Raw genomic sequence first — 27,840 nt, 5'->3', positions numbered from 1 at the left:
GCGGTCTAACAGGCAGAGCCTAAGTGACACCAGATAAAGTCGAACAACATTTATGGACTCAAGCCTGATATTTACCTGAGAAGGTGGTGCCTTGTTTTGAACCCCAGGCTTTTTGTGACCCATGGAAGTTATAGAGCTGCCCCCTTCCCTTATCAGACAACAAATATCATGTATTTCATAAGCATGGTTTTACAGTTAGGCTGTGAGCTCAGTTTCTAAAAAGCACCTCTTGAACGGGTTATTTTGGGATTGATTCAGGTTGGCCCCCAAAGCAGCTCACTTCAATTCAATGATCTCCATCAAGAAGCACCCAGCCACGCATGACCCCTCCTGCCCCTTCTCATCCCAATCTGGCCACAGCAGAAGCTAGGCTGGTGCTTCCATTTGGAACTATGGAGTTCTCCGCTGGTTTCTGGTGGGCCTGGACTCCGCATTCCAACCTCTAGGGCTGGGCATGGCCCTCCCAATCTAATTCGCCTCTGCTCTCACAGTCAAGTACATTTTGGTGGGAAAGGGAAGGAAGGAGAATGAGCTGGTTGGAATCATGCTGAACCAAACACATCCTAAGCTGGGTCTGAACTGCAGGAGGGTTTGGACTTGGCTCATGAAGAGCATGAGATGAGGCTTGAAACTGGAGAAATCTCTTCCGTTCAAAGACTTAGTGGCCTCAATAAATAAATGAAAACAGCTTATTTGGATGAGCAAAGGATTATTATTATTATTATTATTATTATTATTATTATTATTATTAGTCTCCCCACCCCGATACATAGCGGAACAAAGAGAAAAGAAGATATATAATAAACCAGCAGACACACAAAAATCAATCTTTAAAGCGGGCAAAAATAAATACATATGAACTTATACCAGCTTTAAGGTGTTTCCAATAGTACATATAAAAATGTAATTTTAAGAAAAATCTTAGCCTTCCAAAGGTGAAGACTTGTCCATCCATTAACGGAATACCTGTATGATTGCTGCCTGCAGTAACTTGCGCACTAGGTCATGGAAGTGTCCGTATCGGAGTCAGACATCCCCTAAGTTGGAGCAAAGCCACTGTAAGTGCATCTTTTATTATGTATGCATTCATCTTCTATCAAAAAACATTGTCCATATATATTAGACATGATAGCAGTGAATGCAGCTGAAGTTGTACAATTAAATAAAAAATGTGTAAATGCTAAAGAACATTTGACAGTTAAATTGCGAGGAATAAAGAAACCATAAGAAACATTAGAAATAATTGCTTTTTATATCGGTCCTCGAGGTTTTGCTGAACATGATTAGAAGGGACCAGCTGGTTAAAGGGGTACAGGTCGGAGTTAAACATTACAAACTGAGAGCATTCGCAGATGACTTGGTACTTACATTACAAGAGCCAGACACTAGTACTAAAAGAGTCTTAGAATTAATTCAAGAGTTTGGTCAAGTCGCAGGATTTAAACTGAATAAATTAAAGACTAAGGTATTAGAGAAAAATTTAACAGTTACTGAAAGGGAGAGGTTCCAGAATGAAACGGGTTTAACTGTGGTTAAGAAAGTGAAATACTTGGGGATTAACATGACAGCTAAAAATGTGAATTTATTTAAAGACAATTATGAGAAATGCTGGACGGAAGTAAAAAAGGATCTAGAAATATGGTCAAATTTGAAGCTTTCACTGTTGGGCCATATTGCTGTGATCAAAATGAATGTATTGCCTAGAATGTTGCTTTTGTTTCAAACATTGCAAATCGTGGACAAGATGGATTGTTTCAAGAAGTGGCAGAAAGATATCTCGAAATTTGTCTGGCAGGGAAAGAAACCCAGAATAAAACTTAAGATTTTAACTGATGCAAAAGAAAGAGGGGGATTTGCCCTGCCGGACTTTAAACTTTACTATGAATCAGCAGCTTTCTGCTGGTTGAAAGACTGGCTGCTTCTTGAGAACACAGACATTTTGGATTTAGAAGGTTTTAACAATATTTTTGGGTGGCATGCATATTTATGGTATGACAAGGTTAAAGCTCACAAAGCTTTTAAAAATCATATTGTCAGGAAAGCATTATATAATGTCTGGATTAGATATAAAGACCTGTTGGAAAATAAAACCCCAAGGTGGTTGTCGCCAATGGAAGCTAAGGCTGTGAAAAAACTCAATATGGATGCCAAAAGGCCCGAAATATTGGGAAATTTTGGAACAAGAGGGGGATAAATTTAAATTGCAGAGTTTTGAGAAATTAAAAGACAAAGTGAGAGACTGGCTCCATTATTACCAAATAATGGAGGTTTTTAAGTTGGACAGGAAAATTGGCTTCCAGGTGGAAAAATCAAGGTTAGAAACAGAACTGATAGAACCCAATACTAAGAACTTGTCAGGAATGTATAACTTGCTGTTGAAATGGAATACACAAGATGAAACAGTGAAATCAGCTATGATAAAGTGGGCACAGGATATTGGTCATAACATTATTGTCAGAGCTGCTTGAAGATCCTAGCTCACAGAGGATCACGCTAGCCAGCGGTCATTAAGTAAAAGTCTTTATTGAATTACAGTTTCCATTCTCACGCTGCTGCGCGCAACTCTACGCCTAGTGGCTAGGTCGGCGAAGCTCCGTCTGAGTCTCCGCCCCGTGTGCACCAACTTAATATCCTAGCCTTGCTCCACCTTTTCCGCCTGACTGTCCTCCTCTGGGTCCCTCTACCCCCCGGGGCTTCTTCCTTCCGGGATTCTTCTGACGCTGACCCAGACCCTCCTGCCTCCTTGCGCCGGGCTTTAGGACCGGGCTCCCTTTCGGGGCTGCTTACTGCGCCGCCTTCCTCTGCATTTGAACTTGGCGTGCGCGCCCAACCTTCCACTTTCCTCTCAACCGTTTCTTCGCTCCCCGATGGAGGTGTGGCCACTCCCGACTCATGTCCTCCCTCCTGTGGAGGTGTGGCCACTCCTGACTCATGTCCTCCCTCCTGTGGTGAGCTGCCAGCGCTTCCCCCCTGGCTCCCTTCCTCTTCCCTGCTTCCTGGCGGTGACGCTGGTCCCGATTTCCAGCTGCTCCCCCCTGAGTCCTCTCTGGCTCTGTCTTCCTGGGGTGCCCCCCTAGACTCCCCCCTTGCCCTCGCCACTGGTGCTCCTTTCTGTGAATCCTCTGATTCACTGGAAAGGCTAGGAGATCTCGGGTCGTCGTCATCACTCATCTTTTCTTCTGCCTCCTCCCCTTCACTCTCTGTTTCCTCCCTTGCCCGTGCTTCTGCTCCTAAACCCCTGACATCCATCCCCCCCTCGAAGCCCCCCATTCCCCCCTCCCCTCCTTCCGGTGCTGGAGCTGGGGGCTGCTGTTGCAAAGGGACGAACGTCGGATATCGGTCGCTTCCCGTGTCAGGCCTCCATCTGAAGTCTCCCGGGTCTTCCTCCCTGCTCTCGTCGACGACAGTCACCTCCGCTTCCATCTCTGTGCCGCCGTGCTCGAAACCAGGGTCGTCCCCGAAAACGTCCATGTCCGTCTCTCCCTCACTTCCTCCTGTCGGTGTTGCTCGTCCCGGGCCTTCCAGCCATCGTCTGCGCCACTGCTCCTCTGGTCTATCGTCCCACCAATACGAGGGTTCTGATGCAGATCCCGAGGGTGACCCCTCCGGGGAACGGACGTCTCGTGTCGGTTCCTCGTCCGAGTCGAACCCCCGGAACGTGCTGGCCGAAAGCGTGGGCGTGAAAAGCCAGTCGTCGAAAAAGTCTGCTGGCATAGGTCTATGTGGGAAGAGGGCATGAAACTCGTCTTTGAGCAGAGGTTCGTCTAAGGCGTAGCCCGGCACCCAGCTGTTCGCACTGGCCGGGGTGCCCTCCTTGGCGAGAAAGTATTCTACCCCCTCTTCCCCCCATCTGGAGTCCAAAATCTCCGTGACTTCGTTGATGCGCTCCTTCTGTGCCACTCCCGCGTGCCCTGTTCTGTCTCTGGCCGGACTCGGCGCCGTTCCGGGTTCCTGGAACCTGTGCGGTGCCTTGTAGGGAGTGAGCACCGATCTGTGGAATACCGGATGCATTCTGGAACCCTCCGGAAGTGCCAGTCTGAAAGCTACCGGGTTGACCTGCTCTTCGACTTGGTAGGGCCCCAGTTGTTTATGCCCTAGTTTCTTCTTGGCCAACGACCTGGCCGGCACTGCGTGGGCTGCTAACCAAACCCAGTCTCCCACGTGGAGCTCTTCTCCAACCCTCCTGTGCTTGTCTGCTTGTACCTTGTATGCGTGCTTGGCCAGCTCCAGGTGGCGCCTCAGCTGATCGTGGACTTCCTGCAGCTCCGACGCGAACGCATCTGCTGTCTGCGGCTCCCCCTCCCCCATTCTTTCCAGTCCCGGGAAGGTTCTGGGGTGCCTCCCGTTGTTGGCGAAGAACGGCGTGACCCCCGTGGACACGTGCTTCGTGTTGTTGTAGGCGAACTCGGCCAGCGGCAGGTAATCCACCCACGTCGCAGGCTGTTGATTTGCATAACATCTCAGGTACTGCTGCATGATGGCATTGACCCGCTCTGCTTGCCCGTTGGTCTGCGGGTGTCTCGCCGACGCCAGGTTGATCTTGACGTTCAGGAAGCCCATCAGCTTCTGCCAGAAATTCGAGATGAACTGCCGCCCCCGGTCGGACAGAATAGACCGTGGCAGACCGTGAACCTTGAACACGTGGTCTATGAACAGTTTGGCGGTTTGCTCCGCCGTGGCCACCTTAGCACACGGAATGAAATGCGCCATCTTGGAAAACAGGTCCACCACCACCAGCACTGCCGTCTTGCCCCTTGAGCTGGGCAGATCCGTGACAAAGTCCAGGGCCACCCTTTCCCAAGGTTCGACCGGAGTTTGCAGCGGTTCCAACAGTCCGGCCGGCGGTTTGTGCACTGGTTTGGCCCTCTGGCAGGTGTCACACCTCGCCACGTAGTCTGCGACCTCCCCTCTCATTCCAGGCCACCAGAAATCCCTGGCTACTAATTCCACCGTCTTCTCCTTGCCAAAGTGCCCGGCCGTGGGCGCGTCGTGCAGCTGCTGCAGCACCTTGGCTCGAAGTTCGTCTCCCGGCACGTAGATGGCCCCTTTACGGATGAGCAATCCATCTCTTAGCTGGAAACCGTCGGCCGCTGCCTTGCCCCTTTGCACCTCTGCCATCTTTGCTTGTGCGAAGGAGTCCCCCTGCAACGCTCGTCGCACCGCCTCTAGGTCCACGGTCGCCGCGGCGCACGCCCACACTGTTGGTGCGAAGATGTGCATGGCGGCCGCTGGTGTTGCGTCCTCCAGATACTGTGGCTTACGGGAGAGAGCGTCTGCCATGATGTTGGTGTCCCCCGGGACATACTCTATTCGGAAGTCGAAGTTTGCAAAGAACTCAGCCCAACGTATCTGCCTCTGGTTCAGGAACTGTGCCGTGCGCCAGTGCTCTAGATTCTTGTGGTCCGTGCAAACCTGCACCGTGTGCTTGGCGCCGATCAGAAAGTGCCTCCACGCCTTGAACGCTGCGTGAATGGCCAGCAACTCCCTGTCCCAGATGGTGTAGTTCTGTTCGGACTTGCTGAGCTTCCTGGAGTAAAACGCTCCCGGTCGCCACACCCCCTGCGGGTCTTTCTGCAGCAGGACCGCCCCCACGGCTCTGTCCGAGGCGTCTGTCTCCACCCTCATCGGCTTGCTGGGGTTGACATGAAGCAGCTGCTCTTCCGACGCGAAGAGACGCTTGAGTGCCTGAAAGGACTGCTCCGCCTGCTCTGTCCAAACGAACTTCTTTTTCTTGGAGCTAAGCGTGTCAGTGATGGCCGCTGTCTGCATAGCGAAGCCCTTGATAAACTTGCGATAGAAGTTCGCAAAGCCGACAAACCGTTGGACCTCCTTCCGGTTGCGCGGACTCTTCCAATCCAACACCGCTCGAACCTTGGCGCTGTCCATGGCGAGCCCCTTGTCAGACAGCTTGTAGCCCAGAAAATCCACCTCCGGCACGTCAAATTGGCACTTCTCCAGCTTGGCGTAGAGCCTATGTTGCTTTAGCCTGCTCAGCACTTCCTTGACGTGTCCGTCATGCTCCTGCCGCGACTCCGAAAAGATCAGGATGTCATCTAAGAAACAGACGCACGTCTTGTAGAGAAGTCCTGCCAACACGTGATGCATAAACGCTTGAAAAACGTGGGAGCCATTTTGCAAGCCAAAAGGCATAACTCTATATTCGTAGGTCCCCAGTGGCGTGAACATGGCTGTCTTCCACTCATCTCCTTCCCGCATGCGAATGAGGTTGTACGCCCCCCGCAGGTCCAGCTTGGTGAACACTCTGCCCTTCCGTACCTTTGCGAGGAGGTCGTCAATACGGGGCATGGGGAAGTCCGATGGCCTAGTCAGACTGTTCAAAATCCTGTAATCCACTACCAGTCTTTTTTGGGGCGTGTCCCGCTTCTTAACAAAGAATACGGGACTGCCCCCCACTGCCCTGGACTCCCGGATGAAGCCGCGTTGCAAATTATGATCAATGAACGCCTTGAGTTCTTGCAGTTCATCCTCTGACATGGAATACAGTTTCCCTTTAGGCAGCGCCGCCCCCGGCAGCAGGTCAATTTTGCAGTCATATGGTCTGTGAGGGGGTAGCCTGTCTGCCTCCTTCTCGCAGAAAACTTCCAAAAATTCAGCGTACTTGTGGGGAATCGCTTGCAGCGTGCCTAGCAGCAGCTGTGACTCCTCTTCCTCTCCTTCCTGCCTGGGCACGATGCAGTGTTCAGCACAAAAAGAAGAGCCGAAGGTCAGCTGCCTCTGGTACCAAGCCATCGCTGGGCTGTGCTTGTCCAGCCAACTCATGCCCAATACAATGGGCGTGTCAGATAGTTGAGTGACGTTGAAGCTGATGATTTCTCTGTGATTCCCAAGTCGCATCACCATTGGTGGCGTCTGCTTCACCACTTGCCCCCCGAGCAGCTCCCTGCCATCCACCGTGACAACCTGCAGGGGCAGTGTGGCCGGCAGCAACTGCACAGCGTGCCTGTCGACAAAGTCCTGCCCTATAAAGTCCGCATTGCTGCCTGAGTCAATGGTGATTGGTACGTCCATGGTGATTCCATTGGGCAGCTGGAGAGACGCTGTGAGCCTCACTACTGGTTTGGGCGGGAGGGGGTTCACGGGCTGTAAAATCTCTGGGGACTGCGTCACTAACACGTCTGGCTGGGCCCCAGTGCCTCTTCCTCCAGCCAGACAGCCTCGTTTCCCTGCTGTGGTCCTCCTTGCTGTGTTGCTGCAGTCACCATTGCTGAGGCTGCAGTGAACTTGTGGGGCCTCTGGGGACACTCTTTCGCCATATGCCCTGGCTCCTCACAGACGTAACACTTCCTGCTCCCTCTAGGAGGCTTCGCTTTCACTGCTGCCGGTGCTAGGGCTCTGGCTGCTGACTGAGCCCTTGCACCTCCCACCTCCATAGGTTCGGCTCCTCCTCCTGGCGGAGGCGTGGATTGCGCCCGCGCTGCTTCCCTGGGAAAGAAGGAGGGGCCCCCGGCTGGTTCGCGCCCTCCACGCCCTTCGTCCCTGTTCCACGGACGTCCTTCCAGCCTCACCCCCACTGCCAGTGCCCTCTGCACGACCTCCTGGGTGGTTCGGGGTCTCTCCCCCCTCGCTATCTCATCTTTAATCGAGTTGTGCAGCCCCTCCCAAAAGAGGTCTCTTACAGGAGCCGAATCTCTGTCCCATTCCAGGGCACTGACCAAGGCGAAAAAGCGGGCATGATACTGCCTGACGCTGGCCCTCCCTTGTCTCAGCCCATGCACCTCCTTCCGTGCAAGATCCACGTCAATACTTGATAAAAAACACCCATCCATTGCTTTAATAAAGGCATCTGCATTCTGTAGCGCCGGATCCTTATCTCTCCATAAATTGCGTAGCCATGCTCTCGCATCCCCATGCAGATGGGACATGATGAACCCCACTCTCTCTTGTTCATCTCTAAAGTCTTTATGCAGCAGTTGCAGTGCGCACAGTACGTCGGCTCTAAAGTTGGGATACTGTTGCAGGTTCCCATCGAAGTGAGAGACCAGCCCGCCTGTCCGTCTCGCCAACCCAATTCCCTCCTGCCGGGGTGTCTGCTTTGTCAGCACGTCTAACCTGACCTGGAGATCCCTGCAGGCTGCGGCTGCCTCCTCCTCTCTCTTCCTGGATGCGAGAGCCTCGGCGTTCAGTTGTGCCACCGCGTTTCTGAGTTCCTCTATCTGCTGCTCAGCGTCATGTCGTCTGCCGTTCGTGAGCTCGCTAGTAGGCACCTGTGTCTCTCCCCTCCTCGAGGCTGTAGATGCCCCACAAGTGGAGACGGAGCTTACTGTCAGAGCTGCTTGAAGATCCTAGCTCACAGAGGATCACGCTAGCCAGCGGTCATTAAGTAAAAGTCTTTATTGAATTACAGTTTCCATTCTCACGCTGCTGCGCGCAACTCTACGCCTAGTGGCTAGGTCGGCGAAGCTCCGTCTGAGTCTCCGCCCTGTGTGCACCAACTTAATATCCTAGCCTTGCTCCACCTTTTCCTCCTGACTGTCCTCCTCTGGGTCCCTCTACCCCCCGGGGCTTCTTCCTTCCGGGATTCTTCTGACGCTGACCCAGACCCTCCTGCCTCCTTGCGCCGGGCTTTAGGACCGGGCTCCCTTTCAGGGCTGCTTACTGCGCCGCCTTCCTCTGCATTTGAACTTGGCGCGCGCGCCCAACCTTCCACTTTCCTCTCAACCGTTTCTTCGCTCCCCGATGGAGGTGTGGCCACTCCCGACTCATGTCCTCCCTCCTGTGGAGGTGTGGCCACTCCTGACTCATGTCCTCCCTCCTGTGGTGAGCTGCCAGCGCTTCCCCCCTGGCTCCCTTCCTCTTCCCTGCTTCCTGGCGGTGACGCTGGTCCCGATTTCCAGCTGCTCCCCCCTGAGTCCTCTCTGGCTCTGTCTTCCTGGGGTGCCCCCCTAGACTCCCCCCTTGCCCTCGCCACTGGTGCTCCTTTCTGTGAATCCTCTGATTCACTGGAAAGGCTAGGAGATCTCGGGTCGTCGTCATCACTCATCTTTTCTTCTGCCTCCTCCCCTTCACTCTCTGTTTCCTCCCTTGCCCGTGCTTCTGCTCCTAAACCCCTGACAATTATGTTTGCTGACTGGGAATAGTTGTGGAACACCGGTATGAAATTTATGGCATGTAATGCCTTAAAGGAAAATATTATGAAAATGATTTATAGGTGGTACATGACCCCAGTCAAGCTTGCAAAAAATTACCACTTGCCTGATAATAAATGTTGGAAATGTAAAGAAACTAAAGGTACTTTTTTCACCTTTGGTGGACGTGCCCAAGGATTAAGGCTTTCTGGGAAATGATATATAATGAAATGAAAAAGGTATTTAAATATACCTTCCTTAAGAAACCAGAGGCCTTTCTCCTGGGCATTGTTGGCCAATTGGTGCCAAAGAAAGATAGAACATTCTTTATGTATGCTACAACAGCAGCAAGAATACTCATCGCAAAGTATTGGAAGACACAAGATCTACCCACCTTGGAAGAATGGCAGATGAAGGTGATTGACTATATGGGACTAGCAGAAATGACTGGCAGAATCCGGGACCAGGGGAAAGAGACGGCGGAAGAAGATTGGAAGAAATTTAAGAACTATCTTAAGAAACATTGTAAAATTAATGAGTGCTAGAATGATGTGGTTTTAGAAATTAAATGGAGTACAGCTGTAAAGATTAAGTTAAAAGAAAAGAAAGGTCGACAATTAGATAAAATTAAGGGTGAGGATTTGCTGAACTAAATATTTGAAATAGGAATGCAGAAAGGGGAGGTATGAGGAGGTCGGTGAAGTAAGTTTTAAGAAAATAAGGTTTTGAAATTATACTTGTTCTTTTTTTGTGTTTGTGTGTATTGTTTTGTTTGATATAATTTGTAAAATCTTAATAGATATTTATATATATATATAAAAGAGACATTAGAACAGGCATTCCCTGTTTCCAGTTCTTACCTCAAAGTAAAAGGCCATGCCGATGGCCCTCTTTTTATCGTTTGGACAGCACATATATTCCCGTGCCAAACGGGAAATCCTCTTGTATTCTTCGGGCGAGGAGGTGAATAAGGTCCTGAAACAGAAGAGTAAGAGCAAAGGATTCACAAGCCTGAAGCTGGCAGGAAGAACCGCTCAGTGTTCCTGCACAACCACCACCACCACCAGGTTACTTGAACGCTGAGCAGAGCCTCCCACCTGCATTCGCTCCATAAGACGCACACACATTTCCCCTTACTTTTTAGGAGGGGAAAATTGCGTCTTATAGAGTGAACAATATGGTACATTTTCTGAAATAAATAAGAAGTTTATCCCCATTTCCCCAGAAAGCAGGCCTTGCTCTTCATGCCTCACCTGCCAGTCCTTTTCACCTTCTTACCTTGCCAGAAGACGAATGCCTTTGAAAAAGCTTTCTGGACTTGACAGCATATCCCAGCAGCTTTGCAACCCCAAAGCCTCAGAATCATCTAGGTATTCAAGACGCCCAATCAGTTGTTTCAGGGCCTGCACAGCGATCCTGAGTCAAGTGAAGGAATTAAGAAGATTATATTTTTAAAATTTGTATACTGCCCTTCACCTGTAGATCTCCGAGCAGTTCACAACATAAAAATGAAAGTTAAAAAGCACAAAATACAGAATAAAAACAAGAACCAAAGCAAACCAATAACTCCTCTCCCTCCAACAAACACAGTTGAAAGGGCATAGGAGGTTAATCAGCCAATGGCCTGATTGAAGAGGACCATTTTTGCCTGGCATCTAAAGGCACCAGGCAAGCCCCTCTGGGGAGAGCAACCCACTAATGGGGAGCCACCACAGAAAAGGCCCCTTCTTGTGTGGAGGAGGCACACGTGAAGAGGGGCTTCCGATGATGAGCACAAGGTCTGGGTATGTTCATCTGGGGAGTTTTAGGTCCTTGACATCTTGCAGTCCAACCCCAACCATCACCCCCTGCAGCCTCCCCCATGTTTCCAGCACAAGCGGCAACCTTTTGGCTGTGATGGAGACTTAAGGTTTCATGACACGTGAGTCCCACCACACCCAAATCAGCCCATCGTGCGGGAGAGCCTCCAGCATCCTCTCCCATCCTAGTGTCCTTCAGATGTTTTGGGCTACAACTCCCATCTTCAGCCCAGTTATGCTGGCTGGGGCTGGTGGCAGTTGTGGTCCAAAGCGACTGAAGAGCACAGGGGTTGGGGAAGCCTGGGTCTCCTAGCTGTCTAACCTAAGCAGAACCTCCATGTCCAAATGAAGCCTATCTCTTGGGGGAGGGCTGAGCCTATGGGTCAGAGAGAGAAGGGAGGGCCCCCCCAAATACATTAGCAGGTCCCTCACGTCAGCGGATCGAGATGCGAAGAGGGCTCCGGGATTAGACTTGTCGCCCTCGAACCTCTTCTTCTCGCCTCATGGACAAAACAGATGTGAGTGCTAAGTGCAAACAGCAGGTGGTGGAACTTGCTCTTCAGGATACCTGCAGCCTCAGGGAACGACAGGATATGACACAGAGCGTTGGTAGCCTGGAGGGACAAGGAGAGGAGAACGGCATTCAGCAGAGGTCATCGTCAGATCAAGATCTCAGACTCAGACGCGACTCAGAGCCTCGGTCCATCTCACTCAGTGTTGTCTACACTGACTAGCAGTGGCTGTCCAGGGTTTCAGGCGAGGGACTCCCCGACATGAGATGCTGGGGCCCTTCTGCATACAAAGCAGGTGCTCACAGGATGGACCACTTATTAAGATGCACCCCCCTCCCAGCAAGAAGCCCCCAGCCCCATCCAGCTCCCATTCAAAACAATCCAGGAGAGAGAAACTGACCGCCATTGGCATTTGAGAAGTGCTGCGTCGCCTGGAAGTGACTTCCGCTTTGGGGTCTTCATCCTGCAGCCTTTTCAGTAGGGGTCTCAGCAGCTTGCCGCTTGTATACAGATTGGCAACCAACGCCTTCCATATTTGTGCGGCACTTCTGCAATTTTTCAAAACAGAATTTTTCATTTTTCCTTTTCTTAAAAAAAGTCAGGCCTTTGATATTTTATTTATATTGCACATACATTAGCAAAGAAAGAAACCACAACTTGGAGCACAATTTTTTGCAAGTACGAAATTCAATATAAATAAATATAAATTAAGAAACCCCTTAAATCTAGCCCTCCCCATTTTCACATCACAAAAACTTACTCATCACACTCCATCGAGCAGTCCAACAGGCTGTCTACGACCGGCTGCAGGCGCTTGGTGGCTAGGCTGACAATAGCCGAAAGCGTCTGTTCCTTAGTGTGGGTGTCGAGGACCTGGGGGAGATGGTAGTAAATCTCCTTCACAACCATAGGCAGCTGGAAGAAGATAAAAGAAGACCAGGATGAGAAAGTGTGGTGAACCTGTTTCTATTTTGCTTAATGTATGTAGGGTTTGGTGTCAGCGTTACTCGTGCCGGTTCTCTGCTGTTCACTTGTGTTTTTTTATAATAATTTTTATTGATTTACAACACAGATATACAATTTTATCCAATTTTTAACAAATAAATTCTCTCTTTTTGGACTTCCTTCAGCTTCTCTGACAATCATCCATCATTACCTCTTAATTACGCATTCCTTCTCCTTAGTATTGTCTTTAGTCTTCCCTCCCACTTCTATTATTTTTTATAACAATACATCTCAAATTTCACAGTGCTTCTTGAAATACAGTGGTGCCTCGCAAGACGAAATTAATCCGTTCCGCGAGTCTCTTCGTCTTGCGGTTTTTTTGTCTTGCGAAGCACGGCTATTAGCGGCTTAGCGGCTATTAGCGGCTTAGCGGCTTTAAGAAAAAGGAAACAAACTCGCAAGAACTCGCAAGACGTTTCGTCTTGCAAAGCAAGCCCATAGGGAAATTCGTCTTGCGGAACGACTCAAAAAACGGAAAACTCTTTCATCTAGCGAGTTTTTCGTCTTGCGAGGCATTCGTCTTGCGGGGCACCACTGTATCACTAACGTTGTTTGCACATCACATGTATTTTTCAGATATTCTACAAATTTTCCCCAGTCTTCGATGAACTTTTGGTCCTTAAGATATCTAATTTCCCCAGTTAGCTTGTCCAATTCTGCATGGTCTGTCAGTTTCAGTCTCCAATCTTCAATCGTCAGCATTTCCTCTTGTTTCCATTTCTGGGCCAGTAAAATCCTTGCAGCTGTAACTGCATATTGGAAGAGTTTACAGTCAGAGAATCATAGAATCATAGAATCATAGAATCATAGAGTTGGAAGAGACCCCAAGGGCCATCGAGTCCAACCCCCTGCCAAGCAGGAAACACCATCAGAGCACTCCTGACATATGGTTGTCAAGCCTCTGCTTAAAGACCTCCAAAGTAGGAGACTCCACCACACTCCTGGGCAGCAAATTCCACTGTCGAACAGCTCTTACTGTCAGGAAGTTCTTCCTAATGTTTAGGTGGAATCTTCTTTCTTGTAGTTTGGATCCATTGCTCTGTGTATGCTTGTCTGGAGCAGCAGAAAACAACCTTTCTCCCTCCTCTATGTGACATCCTTTTATATATTTGAACATGGCTATCATATCACCCCTTAACCTCCTCTTCTCCAGGCTAAACATGCCCAGCTCCCTTAGCCGTTCCTCATAAGGCATCGTTTCCAGGCCTTTGACCATTTTGGTTGCCCTCCTCTGGACACGTTCCAGTTTGTCAGTGTCCTTCTTGAACTGTGGTGCCCAGAACTGGACACAGTACTCCAGGTGAGGTCTGACCAGAGCAGAATACAGTGGCACTATTACTTCCCTTGATCTAGATGCTATACTCCTATTGATGCAGCCCAGAATTGCATTGGCTGTTTTAGCTGCCGCGTCACACTGTTGGCTCATGTCAAGTTTGTGGTCAACCAAGACTCCTAGATCCTTTTCACATGTACTGCTCTCAAGCCAGGTGTCACCCATCTTGTATTTGTGCCTCTCATTTTTTTTGCCCAAGTGCAATACTTTACATTTCTCCCTGTTAAAATTCATCTTGTTTGTTTTGGCCCAGTTCTCTAATCTGTCACGGTCGTTTTGAAGTGTGATCCTGTCCTCTGGGGTGTTAGCCACCCCCCTCCCAGTTTGGTGTCATCTGCAAATTTGATCAGGATGCCCTTGAGTCCATCATCCAAGTCGTTGATAAAGATGTTGAATAAGACCGGGCCCAAGACAGAACCCTGTGGCACCCCACTAGTCACTCTTCTCCAGGATGAAGAGGAACCATTGATGAGCACCCTTTGGGTTCGGTCAGTCAGCCAGTTACAAATCCACTGAGTGGTAGCATAGTCAAGACTGCATTTTACCAGCTTCTTTACAAGAATATCATGGGGCACCTTGTCAAATGCCTTGCTGAAATCAAGGTAGGCTACATCCACTGCGTTCCCTTCATCTACCAGGCTTGTAATTCTGTCAAAAAACGAGATCAGGTTAGTCTGACATGACTTATTTTTCAGAAATCCATGCTGACTATTGGTGATCACAGCATTCCTTTCTAGGTGCTCACAGACTGTTTGCTTAATGATCTGCTCCAGAATCTTCCCTGGTATTGATGTCAGACTGACTGGGCGGTAATTATTTGGGTCCTCTCTTTTCCCCTTTTTGAAAATAGGGACAACATTTGCCCTCCTCCAGTCTGCCGGGACTTCCCCTGTTCTCCAGGAATTCTCAAAGATGACTGCCAGTGGTTCTGAGATCACATCTGCCAGTTCTTTTAATACTCTTGGATGCAGTTCATCTGGCCCTGGAGACTTGAATACATCTAAACTAGCCAAGTATTCTTGTACTATCTCCTTAGTTATTCTGGGCTGTGTTTCCTCTGCTGAATCATTTGCTCCAAATTCTTCAGGTCGGGCATTGTTTTCTTTATCGGAGAAGACTGAGGCAAAGAAGGCATTGAGGAGTTCAGCCCTTTCTGTGTCCCCTGTTTGCATTTCACCATCTTCTCCTCTGAGTGACCCCACTGTTTCTTTGTTCTTCCTTTTGCTACGAACATATCCATAAAAGCCTTTTTTGTTGCTTTTAACCTCTCTAGCAAGCCTGAGTTCATTCTGTGCTTTAGCTTTTCTGACTTTGTGTCTACATGTGCTGGCTATTTGTATGAATTCCTCTTTGGTGGTTTCCCCCCTTTTCCATTTTTTGTACACATCCTTTTTTAATCTTAACTCTGTTAAAAGTTCTTTAGATAGCCACCCTGGCTTCTTTAAGCACCTTCCATGTTTCCGTCTCACTGGTATTGCCTGACGTTGTGCTTTTACTATCTCCCTCTTAACAAACTCCCAGCCATCATGAACTCCCTTTCCTTTTAGTATTACTGTCCATGGGATCTCACCCAGCACTTCCCTAAGTTTTATGAAGTCGGCTTTCTTAAAGTCAAGAAAGTGAGTCCTAGTATGCTTGGCTGCTCCTTTCCTCTGTATAGTAAACTTCAGAAGAGCATGATCACTCGCGCCTAATGATCCTTCCACTTCTACCCCACTAACCAGGTCATCAACATTGGTTAGGACCAGATCTAAAATGGCTGTTCCTCTTGTTGCTTCTCCCACTTTCTGGACAATGAAGTTGTCTGCAAGGCCAGTGAGGAATCTGTTTGACCTTATGCTCTTGGCTGAGTTTGACATCCAACAAATATCCGGGTAATTGAAGTCCCCCATTACTACTATCTCCCTTCCTTTTGCATGCTTGGCCATCTGTTCCAGGAAGGCATCATCTATGTCCTCCGTTTGGCTTGGGGATCTATAGTAAACTCCCACAATGAGGTCACTGTTATTCTTCTCTCCCTTAATTTTGACCCAAATGCTCTCACTTTGGCTTTGAGGTTCTAAATCTTGGATCTCTTCACAGGTATACACATCCCTGACATATAACGCCACTCTTCCTCCTTTCTTGTCTGGTCTGTTTCTCTGAAATAGATTGTATCCCCCCATTATTACATTCCAATTGTGGGACTTATCCCACCAGGTTTCAGTGATGCCTATTATGTCATATTTAGTTTGCTGTACCAAGAGCTCAAGCTCATCTTGTTTATTTCCCATGCTTTGCGCATTAGTGTAGAGACATTGAAGTCCATTAATCATTCCCCCGTGTCTCTTATTTAAGGACTTTTTCCTCCCACCACTAGGTCTGCGTGCTGTTTGCTCCATTTGGTCTATGACATTTGGATGATCATCTTCATCAATTGATAGACTCCTACCTTCAGGAGCACTGTCTCCCTCCCCCCCCCCATTAGTCAGTTTAAAGCCCTCCTGATGAGGTTTCTGAGATTTTTGGCAAAAACATTTCTCCCAACCGTTGTGAGGTGCAGCCCATCGCTTGCCAGAAGTCCATCTTCAAGAAACTGCAGTCCGTGATCTAAGAATCCAAACCGTTCCTGTTTACACCATTTGCGAAGCCAGCTGTTCACTTCCACTATTTTTCCCTCTCTCCCTGGGCCACGTCGTTCAACTGGGAGGACAGATGAGATGACAATTTGTGCATTTAGTTGCTTCAATTTCCTGCCGAGAGCCTCGTAGCCTCTTTTGATCTTCTGGAGGCTATTGCTTGCAGTGTCATTGGTTCCCACATGAACCAAGAGGAAGGGGTATTTGTCAGTCTTTTCTTCTTATCTCGTTTCCTGTAATCCCTAAAAGAAAAGCCTCTGGTTTCTTTACAAAACGTATATTTTAACATCTTTTTCAATTCATTATATATACTCTCCCAGAAACTTTTCACTTTCTTACAATCCCACCACATATGATAAAACGTTCCTTCTTTTTCTTTACATTTCCAACACTTATTACACGTCTTAAACATTTTTGCCAATTTTACTGGTGTTATATACCATCTATAAAACATTTTCATCACATTTTCCTTTAACGCCGTTGTCAGGGGTTTAGGAGCAGAGGCAAGGGCAAGGGAGGAAACAGAGAGCGAAGGGGAGGAGGCAGAAGAAAAGATGAGTGATGACGACGACCCGAGATCTCCGAGTCTTTCCAGTGAATCAGAGGATTCACAGAAAGGAGCACCAGTGGCCAGGGCAAGGGGGGAGTCTAGGGGGGCACCCCAGGAAGATAGAGCCAGAGGGGACTCAGAGGAGAGCAGTTGGAAATCGGGACCAGCGTCACCGCCAGAGAGCAGGGAAGAGGAAAGGAGCCAGGGGGCAAGCGCTGGCAGCTCACCACAGGAGGGAGGGCACGAGTCAGGAGTGGCCACACCTCCATCGGGGAGCGAAGAAACGGTTAAGCGGAAAGTGGAAGGTTGGGCGCGCGCGCCAAGTTCAAATGCAGAGGAAGGTGGCGCAGTAAGCAGCCCGGAAAGGGAGCCAGGTCCTAAAGCCCGGCGCAAGGAGACAGGAGGGTCCGGGGGGTCAGCGTCAGAAGAATCCCGGAAGGAAGAGACCCCGGGGGGTAGAGGGACCCAGAGGAGGACAGTCAGGCGGAAAAGGTGGAGCCGGGCTAGGATATTAAGTTGGTGCACACGGGGCGGAGACTCAGACGGAGCCTCGCCGATCTAGCTACTAGACGTAGAGTTGCGCGCAGCAGCGTGAGAATGGAAACTGTAACTCAATAAAGACTTTTACTTAATGATCGCTGGCTAGCGTGATCCTCTGTGAGCTAGGATCTTCAAGCAGCTCTGACAGTAGGCTCCGTCTCACAATTGTGGGCATCTACAGCCTCGAGGAGGGGAGAGAAGCAGGTGCCTACTAGCGAGCTCACGAACGGCAGACGACATGACGGCTGAGCAGCAGATAGAGGAACTCAGAAAAGCAGTGTCGCAACTGAATGCCGAGGCTCTCGCATCCAGGAAGAGAGAGGAGGAGGCAGCTGCCGCCTGCAGGGATCTCCAGGTCAGGTTAGACGTGCTGACAAAGCAGACACCCAGGCAGGAGGGAATTGGGTTGGCGAGACGAACAGGCGGTCTGGTCTCTCACTTCGATGGGAACCTGCAACAGTATCCCAACTTTAGAGCAGACGTACTGTGCGCACTGCAACTGCTGAATAAAGACTTTAGAGATGAGCAAGAGAAAGTGGGATTCATCATGTCCCATTTGCATGGGGATGCTAAAGCATGGCTGCGCAATTTATGGAGAGATAAGGATCCGGCGCTCCAAAATGCGGATGCCTTTATTAAAGCGATGGATGGGTGTTTTTTATCAAGCATTGACGTGGATCTTGCCCGGAAGGAGGTGCATGGACTAAGGCAAGGGAGGGCCAGCGTGAGGCAGTACCATGCCCGCTTTTTCGCTTTGGTCAGTGCCCTGGAATGGGACAGAGATTCGGCCCCTGTAAGAGACCTCTTTTGGGAGGGGCTGCACAGCTCGATTAAAGATGAGATCGCGAGGGGGGAGAGACCCCGGACCACCCAGGAGGTCGTTCAGAGGGCACTGGCAGTGGGGGTGCGGCTGGAAGAACGTCCGTGGAGCAGTGACGAAGGGCGTGGAGGGCGCGAACCAGCCAGGGGCTCCTCCTTCCTTCCCAGAGAAGCAGCGCGTGCGCAATCCACGCCTCCGCCAGGAGGAGGAGTGGAACCTATGGAGGTTGGAGGTGCTAGGGCTCAGTCAGCAACCAGAGCCCTAGCACTGGCAGCAGTGAAAGCGAAGCCTCCTAGAGGGAACAGGAAGTGTTACGTCTGTGAGGAGCCAGGGCATATGGCGAAAGAGTGTCCCCAGAGGCTCCACAAGCTCACTGCAGCCTCAGCAATGGTGACTGCAGCAACGCAGCAAGGAGGACCACAGCAGGGAAACGACGCAGTCTGGCTGGAGGAAGAGGCCCTGGGGCCCAGCCAGACGTGTTAGTGACGCAGTCCCCAGAGATTTTACAGCCCGTGAACCCCCTCCCGCCCAAACCAGTAGTGAGGCTCACCGCATCTCTCCAGCTGCCCAATGGAAGCACCATGGACGTGCCAATCACAGTTGACTCGGGCAGCAATGCGGACTTTATAGGGCAGGACTTTGTCGACAAACACGCTATACAGTTGCTGCCGGCCACACTGCCCCTGCAGGTTGTCACGGTGGATGGCAGGGAGTTGCTAGGGGGGCAAGTGGTGAAGCAGACGCCACCGATGGCGATGCGACTTGGGAATCACAAAGAAATCATCAGCTTCAATGTCACTCAACTATTGGATACGCCCATTGTATTGGGAATGAGTTGGCTGGACAAGCACAGCCCGACGCTGGCTTGGTACCAGAGGCAGCTGATCTTCGGCTCTTCCTTTTGTGCTGAACACTGCATCGTGCCCCGGCAGGAAGGAGAGGAAGAGGAGTCACAGCTGCTGCTAGGCACGCTGCAAGCGATTCCCCACAAGTACGCAGAATTTTTGGAAGTTTTCTGCGAGAAGGAGGCAGACAGGCTACCCCCTCACAGACCATATGACTGCAAAATTGACCTGCTGCCGGGGGCAGCGCTGCCTAAAGGGAAACTGTATTCCATGTCAGAGGACGAACTGCAGGAACTCAAAGAGTTCATAGATCATAATTTGGAGCGCGGTTTCATCCGAGAGTCCAAGGCAGCGGGGGGCAGTCCTGTATTCTTTGTTAAAAAGCGAGACATCCCCCAAAAAAGACTGGTAGTGGACTATCGCATTTTAAACAATGGGACCAAGCCATCGGACTTCCCCATGCCCCGAATCGACGACCTCCTCGCAAAGGTACGCAAGGGAAAAGTGTTCACCAAGTTAGACCTGCGAGGGGCGTACAACCTCATTCGCATGCGGGAGGGAGATGAGTGGAAGACAGCCATGTTCACGCCACTGGGTACCTACGAATATAGAGTTATGCCTTTTGGATTGCAAAATGGCTCCCACGTTTTTCAAGCTTTCATGCATCACGTGTTGGCGGGACTTCTCTACAAGACGTGCGTCTGTTTCTTAGATGACATCCTGATCTTTTCGGAATCGCAGCAGGAGCATGACGGACACGTCAAGGAAGTGCTGAGCAGGCTAAAGCAACATAGGCTCTACGCCAAGCTGGAGAAGTGCCAATTTGACGTGACGGAGGTGGATTTTCTGGGCTACAAGTTGTCTGACAAGGGGCTCGCCATGGACAGCGCCAAGGTTCGAGCGGTATTGGATTGGAAGAGTCCACGCAACCGGAAAGAGGTCCAACGGTTTGTCGGCTTTGCGAACTTCTATCGCAAGTTTATCAAGGGCTTCGCTATGCAGACGGCGGCCATCACAGACACGCTTAGCTCCAAGAAAAAGAAGTTCGTTTGGACAGAGCAGGCGGAGCAGTCCTTTCAGGCACTCAAGCGTCTCTTCGCGTCGGAAGAGCAGCTGCTTCACGTCAACCCCAGCAGGCCGATGAGGGTGGAGACAGACGCCTCGGACAGAGCCGTGGGGGCGGTCCTGCTGCAAAAGGACCCGCAGGGGGTGTGGCGACCGGGAGCGTTTTACTCCAGGAAGCTCAGCAAGTCCGAGCAGAATTACACCATCTGGGACAGGGAGTTGCTGGCCATTCATGCAGCGTTCAAAGCGTGGAGGCACTTCCTGATCGGCGCCAAGCACACGGTGCAGGTTTGCACGGACCACAAGAATCTGGAGCACTGGCGCACGGCACAGTTCCTAAACCAGAGGCAGATACGTTGGGCTGAGTTCTTTGCGAACTTCGACTTCCACATAGAGTATGTCCCGGGGGACACCAACATCATGGCGGACGCTCTCTCCCGTAAGCCGCAGTATCTGGAGGACGCAACGCCAGCAGCCGCCATGCACATCTTCGCACCAACAGTGTGGGCGTGCGCCGCGGCAACCGTGGACCTGGAGGCGGTGCGACGAGCGTTGCAGGATGACTCCTTCGCGCAAGCGAAGATGGCAGAGGTGCAAAGGGGCAAGGCAGCGGCCGACGGTTTCCAGCTACGAGATGGTTTGCTCATCCGTAAAGGGGCCATCTACGTGCCGGGAGACGACCTTCGCGCCAAGGTGCTGCAGCAGCTGCACGACGCGCCCACTGCCGGGCACTTCGGCAAGGAGAAGACGGTGGAATTAGTAGCCAGGGATTTCTGGTGGCCTGGAATGAGAGGGGAGGTCGCAGACTACGTGGCGAGGTGTGACACCTGCCAGAGGGCAAAGCCAGTGCACAGACCACCGGCCGGACTGTTGGAACCGCTGCAAACTCCGGTCGAACCTTGGGAAAGGGTGGCCCTGGACTTTGTCACGGATCTGCCCAGCTTGAGAGGCAAGACGGCAGTGCTGGTGGTGGTGGACCTGTTTTCCAAGATGGCACATTTCATTCCGTGTGCTAAGGTGGCCACGGCGGAGCAAACCGCCAAACTGTTCATAGACCACGTGTTCAAGGTTCACGGTCTGCCACGGTCTATTCTGTCCGACCGGGGGCGGCAGTTCATCTCGAATTTCTGGCAGAAGCTGATGGGCTTCCTGAACGTCAAGATCAACCTGGCGTCGGCGAGACACCCGCAGACCAACGGGCAAGCGGAGCGGGTCAATGCCATCATGCAGCAGTACCTGAGATGTTATGCAAATCAACAGCCTGCGACGTGGGTGGATTACCTGCCGCTTGCCGAGTTCGCCTACAACAACACGAAGCACGTGTCCACGGGGGTCACGCCGTTCTTCGCCAACAACGGGAGGCACCCCAGAACCTTCCCGGGACTGGAAAGGATGGGGGAGGGGGAGCCGCAGACAGCAGATGCGTTCGCGTCGGAGCTGCAGGAAGTCCACGATCAGCTGAGGCGCCACCTGGAGCTGACCAAGCACGCATACAAGGTACAAGCGGACAAACACAGAAGGGTTGGCGAAGAGCTCCACGTGGGAGACTGGGTCTGGTTAGCAGCCCACGCAGTGCCGGCCAGGTCGTTGGCCAAGAAGAAACTAGGGCATAAACAACTGGGGCCCTACCAAGTCGAAGAGCAGGTCAACCCGGTAGCTTTCAGACTGGCACTTCCGGAGGGTTCCAGAATGCATCCGGTATTCCACAGATCGGTGCTCACTCCCTACAAGGCACCGCACAGGTTCCAGGAACCCGGAACGGCGCCGAGTCCGGTCAGAGACAGAACAGGGCACGCGGGAGTGGCACAGAAGGAGCGCATCAACGAAGTCACGGAGATTTTGGACTCCAGATGGGGGGAAGAGGGGGTAGAATACTTTCTCGCCAAGGAGGGCACCCCGGCCAGTGCGAACAGCTGGGTGCCGGGCTACGCCTTGGACGAACCTCTGCTCAAAGACGAGTTTCATGCCCTCTTCCCACATAGGCCTATGCCAGCAGACTTTTTCGACGACTGGCTTTTCACGCCCACGCTTTCGGCCAGCACGTTCCGGGGGTTCGACTCGGACGAGGACCCGACACGAGACGTCCGTTCCCCGGAGGGGTCACCCTCGGGATCTGCATCAGAACCCTCGTATTGGTGGGACGATAGGCCAGAGGAGCAGTTCCGCAGAAAGTGGCTGGAATGCTCAGGACGAGCAACGCCGCCAGGAGGAAGTGAGGGACGGACATGGACATTTTCGGGGACGACCCTGGTTTCGAGCACGGCGGCACAGAGATGGAAGCGGAGGTGACCGTCGTCGACGAGAGCAGGGGGGAAGACCCGGGAGACTTCAGATGGAGACCCGCCACGGGAAGCGAACGATATCCGACGTTCGTCCCTTTGCAACAGCAGCACCCAGCTCCAGCACCGGAAGGAGGGGAGGGGGGAATGGGGGGCTTCGAGGGGGGGATGGATGTCAGGGGTTTAGGAGCAGAGGCAAGGGCAAGGGAGGAAACAGAGAGCGAAGGGGAGGAGGCAGAAGAAAAGATGAGTGATGACGACGACCCGAGATCTCCGAGTCTTTCCAGTGAATCAGAGGATTCACAGAAAGGAGCACCAGTGGCCAGGGCAAGGGGGGAGTCTAGGGGGGCACCCCAGGAAGATAGAGCCAGAGGGGACTCAGAGGAGAGCAGTTGGAAATCGGGACCAGCGTCACCGCCAGAGAGCAGGGAAGAGGAAAGGAGCCAGGGGGCAAGCGCTGGCAGCTCACCACAGGAGGGAGGGCACGAGTCAGGAGTGGCCACACCTCCATCGGGGAGCGAAGAAACGGTTAAGCGGAAAGTGGAAGGTTGGGCGCGCGCGCCAAGTTCAAATGCAGAGGAAGGTGGCGCAGTAAGCAGCCCGGAAAGGGAGCCAGGTCCTAAAGCCCGGCGCAAGGAGACAGGAGGGTCCGGGGGGTCAGCGTCAGAAGAATCCCGGAAGGAAGAGACCCCGGGGGGTAGAGGGACCCAGAGGAGGACAGTCAGGCGGAAAAGGTGGAGCCGGGCTAGGATATTAAGTTGGTGCACACGGGGCGGAGACTCAGACGGAGCCTCGCCGATCTAGCTACTAGACGTAGAGTTGCGCGCAGCAGCGTGAGAATGGAAACTGTAACTCAATAAAGACTTTTACTTAATGATCGCTGGCTAGCGTGATCCTCTGTGAGCTAGGATCTTCAAGCAGCTCTGACAGCCGTGCATGCAGTAAATTTTAAGTTTTCTTTCCATAGTTTTTCCCAATCATCAAATTGTATATTATAACCGAAATCTCTGGCCCATTGTATCATTACCGATTTCACTTTTTCATCTTTCGTATGCCATTCCAAAAATATCTTATACATTTTTGACAGAATTTTACAATCATTGTTTATTATGTCGATTTGAAACTTAGAATCTTTTTCTGCATAACCACTTTCTTTAAAATCTTTTTTAAACATTTCATTCAACCTGAAAATAGTGCAACCAATCATAATCATATTCTTTAACTTGTTCATATGGTTTTAATTTCCATTTTCCTCCTTCTTTAATTATCAGTTCACCATATGTAATCCATTTACCTCTCATATTAATTTTCTTTACACTCATAACTTCTAACGGAGATAACCAGTGTGGAACTCTTGGTTCTAATAGGTTTTTATACCTATCTCATATTTCTATTAACGCACTCCGGAAGATGTGGTTCCCAAAGCCTTTGTGAATTTTCTTCTTCCCACACCATAAGTACGCGTGCCATCCAAATCTGTTATCAAAGCCTTCTAAGTCCAGTAACTCTTTATTTTCTAATTTTATCCATTCTTTCAACCAGCAAAGACATGCTGCTTCATAATATAACTTCAGGTCTGGCAGGGCAAAGCCTCCTCTTTCCTTCGCATCTGTTAGTAGCTTAAATTTAATTCTCGGCTTTTTGCCCTGCCAGATATACCTTGAGATCACTCTTTGCCACTCTTTAAAAATCGTTACCCCCTTTATTATGGGGATAGTCTGAAACAAAAATAACATCTTTGGAAGGACGCTCATCTTTATCGCAGAAATTCTGCCCCAAAAAGATAGTTTCATTCTACCCCACACCTCCAGATCTTTCCTTATTCCGTTCCAAACCGGTATGTAATTGTTCTGATACAAATCAATGTTTTTAGGAGTTAACCAAATTCCTAAATAGAATCATAGAATCATAGAGTTGGAAGAGACCACAAGGGCCATCGAGTCCAACCCATCGAGTCCAATATTTTACCTTTTTCACACCTCTATCTCTGTTTGTTGTTGCATTATTTCTTTTTTTAAAAAAAAATATTTATTACTTTTCCAACAATTTAAACACTACAAAAACAATACAATACAATACAAAAACACTACCTAACATTGACACATTAAACACATTGAACTAACAAAACAAAACAAAAACAGTAAAATAAATCAAACAATTTCATTATCCCATCTTTCATTCACTTTTTTCCACGACGTCCTCACACCTCCCTTTTTGTATTCCACTTCTGTTAATTGTTTCAGCAATTCCTTTCCATCTTCCTCGGTTTTCTATCCTATAATTATCTTAACACATTCTAACCTTATTTTTTCCTTTAATACTCTATTAATCTATTTATACTTAATTCCTTATATCATTTCTACTAAAGCCATATAACTTCATTCCAACATTTTTCTAACATTCATTAATTTTACAGTATTTCTGTAAATAGTCTTTAAACTTTTTCCAATCTTCTTCCACCAACTCTTCTCCCTGGTCTCGGATTCTGCCAGTCATTTCCGCCAATTCCATATAATCCATCAACTTCATCTGCCATTCTTCCCAGGTGGGTAAATCTTGTGTCTTCCAATACTTCGCGATTGTTGTTGCATTATTTCTATCATACTTTGCTCCATATTTTTTGCAATTATTTTAGTTTTCTTATTTAATTTGAACCCTGCCACTTTCCCAAATTGTTCAATCTCCTCTAATAGTTCTTTTACACTTTCTATTGGTTCTTCAATCGTTATTACCAGATCGTCTGCAAAGGCTTTAACTTTATATTCATTCTGGCCAACTGTTATCCCTTTTATTAATTTGTTTTGTCTAACTGCATTAAGAAAGACCTCCAGGACCATTATAAACAGCAATGGCGAAAGCAGACATCCTTGCCTAGTTCCTTTAGATATTTTAATATCTTCCGTAGTCACATTATTTACAATCAATTTAGCTCTCTGTTCTGTATATATTGCCTTTATCCCATTGAAAAACTCTTTTCCCACCTCCACATACTCCAGATTTTTCAACATAAAGTCCCATGCTATGTTGTCAAAGGCCTTTTCTGCATCCACAAACATAAGTATAGCTTGTTTCTCATTCCTGGCAGTCAGATATTCCAAAATATTAATTATGTTCCTTACATTATCCTTCATCTGTCTACCTGGAATGAAACCTGCTTGATCCTTATGAATAGTTTCTAATAATATCTTTTTCATTCTTCTTGCTAAGATCCCTGCAAAAATTTTGTAGTCTGTATTCAGCAATGAAATAGGCCTATAGTTTTTAACTTGGGTTAAATCCGAGTCCTGTTTTGGGATAAGTGTAATGAATGCTTCTTTCCACGTTTCCGGGATGTCTCTTTCCTTTAAAATATTATTCATAACTTCTTTTAAAGGTATCATCAGAACATCTTTTAACTCTTTATAATAACCTGATGTAAATCCATCTGGCCCTGGGGCCTTTCCCCTCTATTAGGGCATTCAGTTGGTCTTTTTTATCTGCCGGGATCCTTTGCACCTTTTTCCCTTTTAAAAATCTCTCAATTTTCCTCATATTATTCCTTTCTTTATTTTTATATGGTTGTCTGTAAAAGTCCAAGAATCCTTTTCTAATTTCTTTCGGATTATCTATCTCTTCGCCATTCACAATGATTCTGTTAATTGTGTTCTGCTCCTTTCTTTTTTTTATTTGCCACGCAAGCCATTTGCCTGATTTGTTAGCGAATTCAAAGTTTCTCTGTCTTAACTTTTTAATATTCCATTCCACTTCTTTGTTTATTATCATTGCAAATTGTGATTGCAAGGTCTTAATTTCTTGTTTTATTTTGGAGTTATTCGGTTTTCTAATAAATTTTTGTTCATTGTCCATTATCTGCTTTAAAATTTCCTTTCCCCCCTTTTCTCTGTTTTTATTCTTCAATGAATTCTGCTGGATAAAAAAACCTCGCATCACAGCCTTGCTTGCGTCCCATACTACGCTCATCTTTGTACCCTTGTTGCAATTCTCAACAAAGTATTCAGTTAGTTTCTTTTGTGCTTTTCCTACAATTTTCTGGTCATCCAAAAGATAACCCTTAATTTTCCATCTAAATGTTCTTTCTTCAAAGCCTTTTAGTTCCAATTTTATTGGATTATGATCTGAGATTACTTTAGATTGTATTTCAACTTGTAGTATTCTTGGAGTCAGTTCATTCGAAAGCCATATTTGATCTATTCTTGACATTGACTGGTTCGATTCAGAAAACTATGTAAATTGTTTCTCCACTTGTGTTCCTTTGGTGGTGAGAGAGGTTGGGGTTGGCCTAGGGTGTAGTTGTTTGTTTGTGATTGGCTGTGGTGATCTTTGTTTTCGTGTGAGAGTGGGGTGGGTGGGTGTTTTGGATCAGGTTAGCCATATTGATTTGCATGCTGTTGGTGGATTATTGTCATTGTCTTGTTGGGCTGTGTATGTGATAAAGGGGAGCCATACCGGGGTGAAGGCGTCTTCTTCTGTTTGTCCCTGTGTCAGTTTCAGTTTATTGGTTAATTTTTCTAGTAGGGCTGTTTCCCATACTATTTGGTACCATTGGTCCATGCTTACTCCTGACAAGTCTCTCCAGTGTCTGGTTATGGTGTTTCTGGCTGCTGAAAGTAGGTGGGTGTCAGGGGTTCAGGGACAGAGGCACAGGTGAGGGGGGAGACGGAGAGCGATGGGGAAGAATCCCAGGACAGTGAGGAAGAGGATGACAATGACTTGAGGTCTTCCATGAGTCTCTCAAATGAATCGGAGGATTCCCAGAAGGGGGCGCCCCTGGTCAGGCCAAGGGGGGTCACAGGGGGGACTTGCCAGGAGCAGGGAAGCAGCAGGGAAACCCCGAGTGGGAGTGGGAGATCGGGGCCGGCTTCCCAGCAGGAACGGAGTGAAGAGGGTGGAGTTCCCAGTGTGACACACGGAGCAGAGCAGGAAGGAGACAGGGGAAGGAGATCGGGGCAGGACGTCCTGCCGGAAGGGGCGGAGAGTAGTACAGGGAGTAGTGTGAGTGTCAAGAGGAAGGTCAGGGGTAGCGAACGCGCGCCAAGTTCAAATGTGGAGGCGCGCGGAAATGCAGAGAGCCCGGAGGAGGAGCCTGGCCCCAAAGCACGAAGGAGGGGGGAGCAGGCATCTGAGGAATCCGCTTCAGGGGAAAGCAGGAGGGAAGGAACCCAGGGGGGCAGAAAGACCCTGCGGAAAAGGAAAGACAGGAAGAGGTGGACCAGCACAAGCCTCTTAAACTGGTGTAGGGGCGGGACCGATTCAGAGGGGACTTCAAATGTCTAAGGCTAAGAGACGCGGGGCTGCACGCCTCGGTTGTGGAACCAATAATGAACTGCAATAAACATCCTTGTATATAAGAAGATCTTGGCGTTGGTCTTTTGTGAGCTGAGTCCTGAG

The 27,840-nt window shown here is 49.4% G+C and overlaps 1 protein-coding gene across 3 annotated transcripts; it reads right to left on the bottom strand.

Moving 5' to 3' along the window:
* Positions 1-27,829, bottom strand: LOC310699014 (maestro heat-like repeat-containing protein family member 7). 3 transcript variants are annotated; one of them, XM_083520604.1, is made up of 8 exons: positions 26,695-27,829; positions 12,158-12,417; positions 11,798-11,945; positions 11,318-11,499; positions 10,365-10,502; positions 9,947-10,061; positions 967-1,037; positions 1-19 (listed from the first exon to the last, which is right to left on the bottom strand). In XM_083520604.1, exons 2-7 carry the CDS (start codon positions 12,304-12,306, stop codon positions 999-1,001), a joined length of 771 nt encoding a protein of 256 aa, XP_083376730.1. In that variant the 5' UTR covers positions 12,307-12,417; positions 26,695-27,829; the 3' UTR covers positions 1-19; positions 967-998. The 3 variants fall into 3 exon arrangements, with proteins under 3 accessions (XP_083376730.1, XP_083376728.1, XP_083376729.1); XM_083520603.1 differs by lacking the exon at positions 1-19 and adding an exon at positions 120-688; XM_083520602.1 differs by lacking the exon at positions 1-19 and having other exon boundaries at positions 115-1,037; positions 26,695-27,828.
* Positions 27,830-27,840: the final 11 nt, after the last annotated feature.

This window comes from Podarcis liolepis (assembly GCF_965112155.1).
Source record: "Podarcis liolepis genome assembly, contig: HAP1_SCAFFOLD_121, whole genome shotgun sequence".
Taxonomy (NCBI): Eukaryota; Metazoa; Chordata; class Lepidosauria; order Squamata; family Lacertidae; genus Podarcis; species Podarcis liolepis.
Note: the sequence above shows the minus strand (reverse complement) of the source record. Positions and strands in the feature narration are given on the sequence as shown.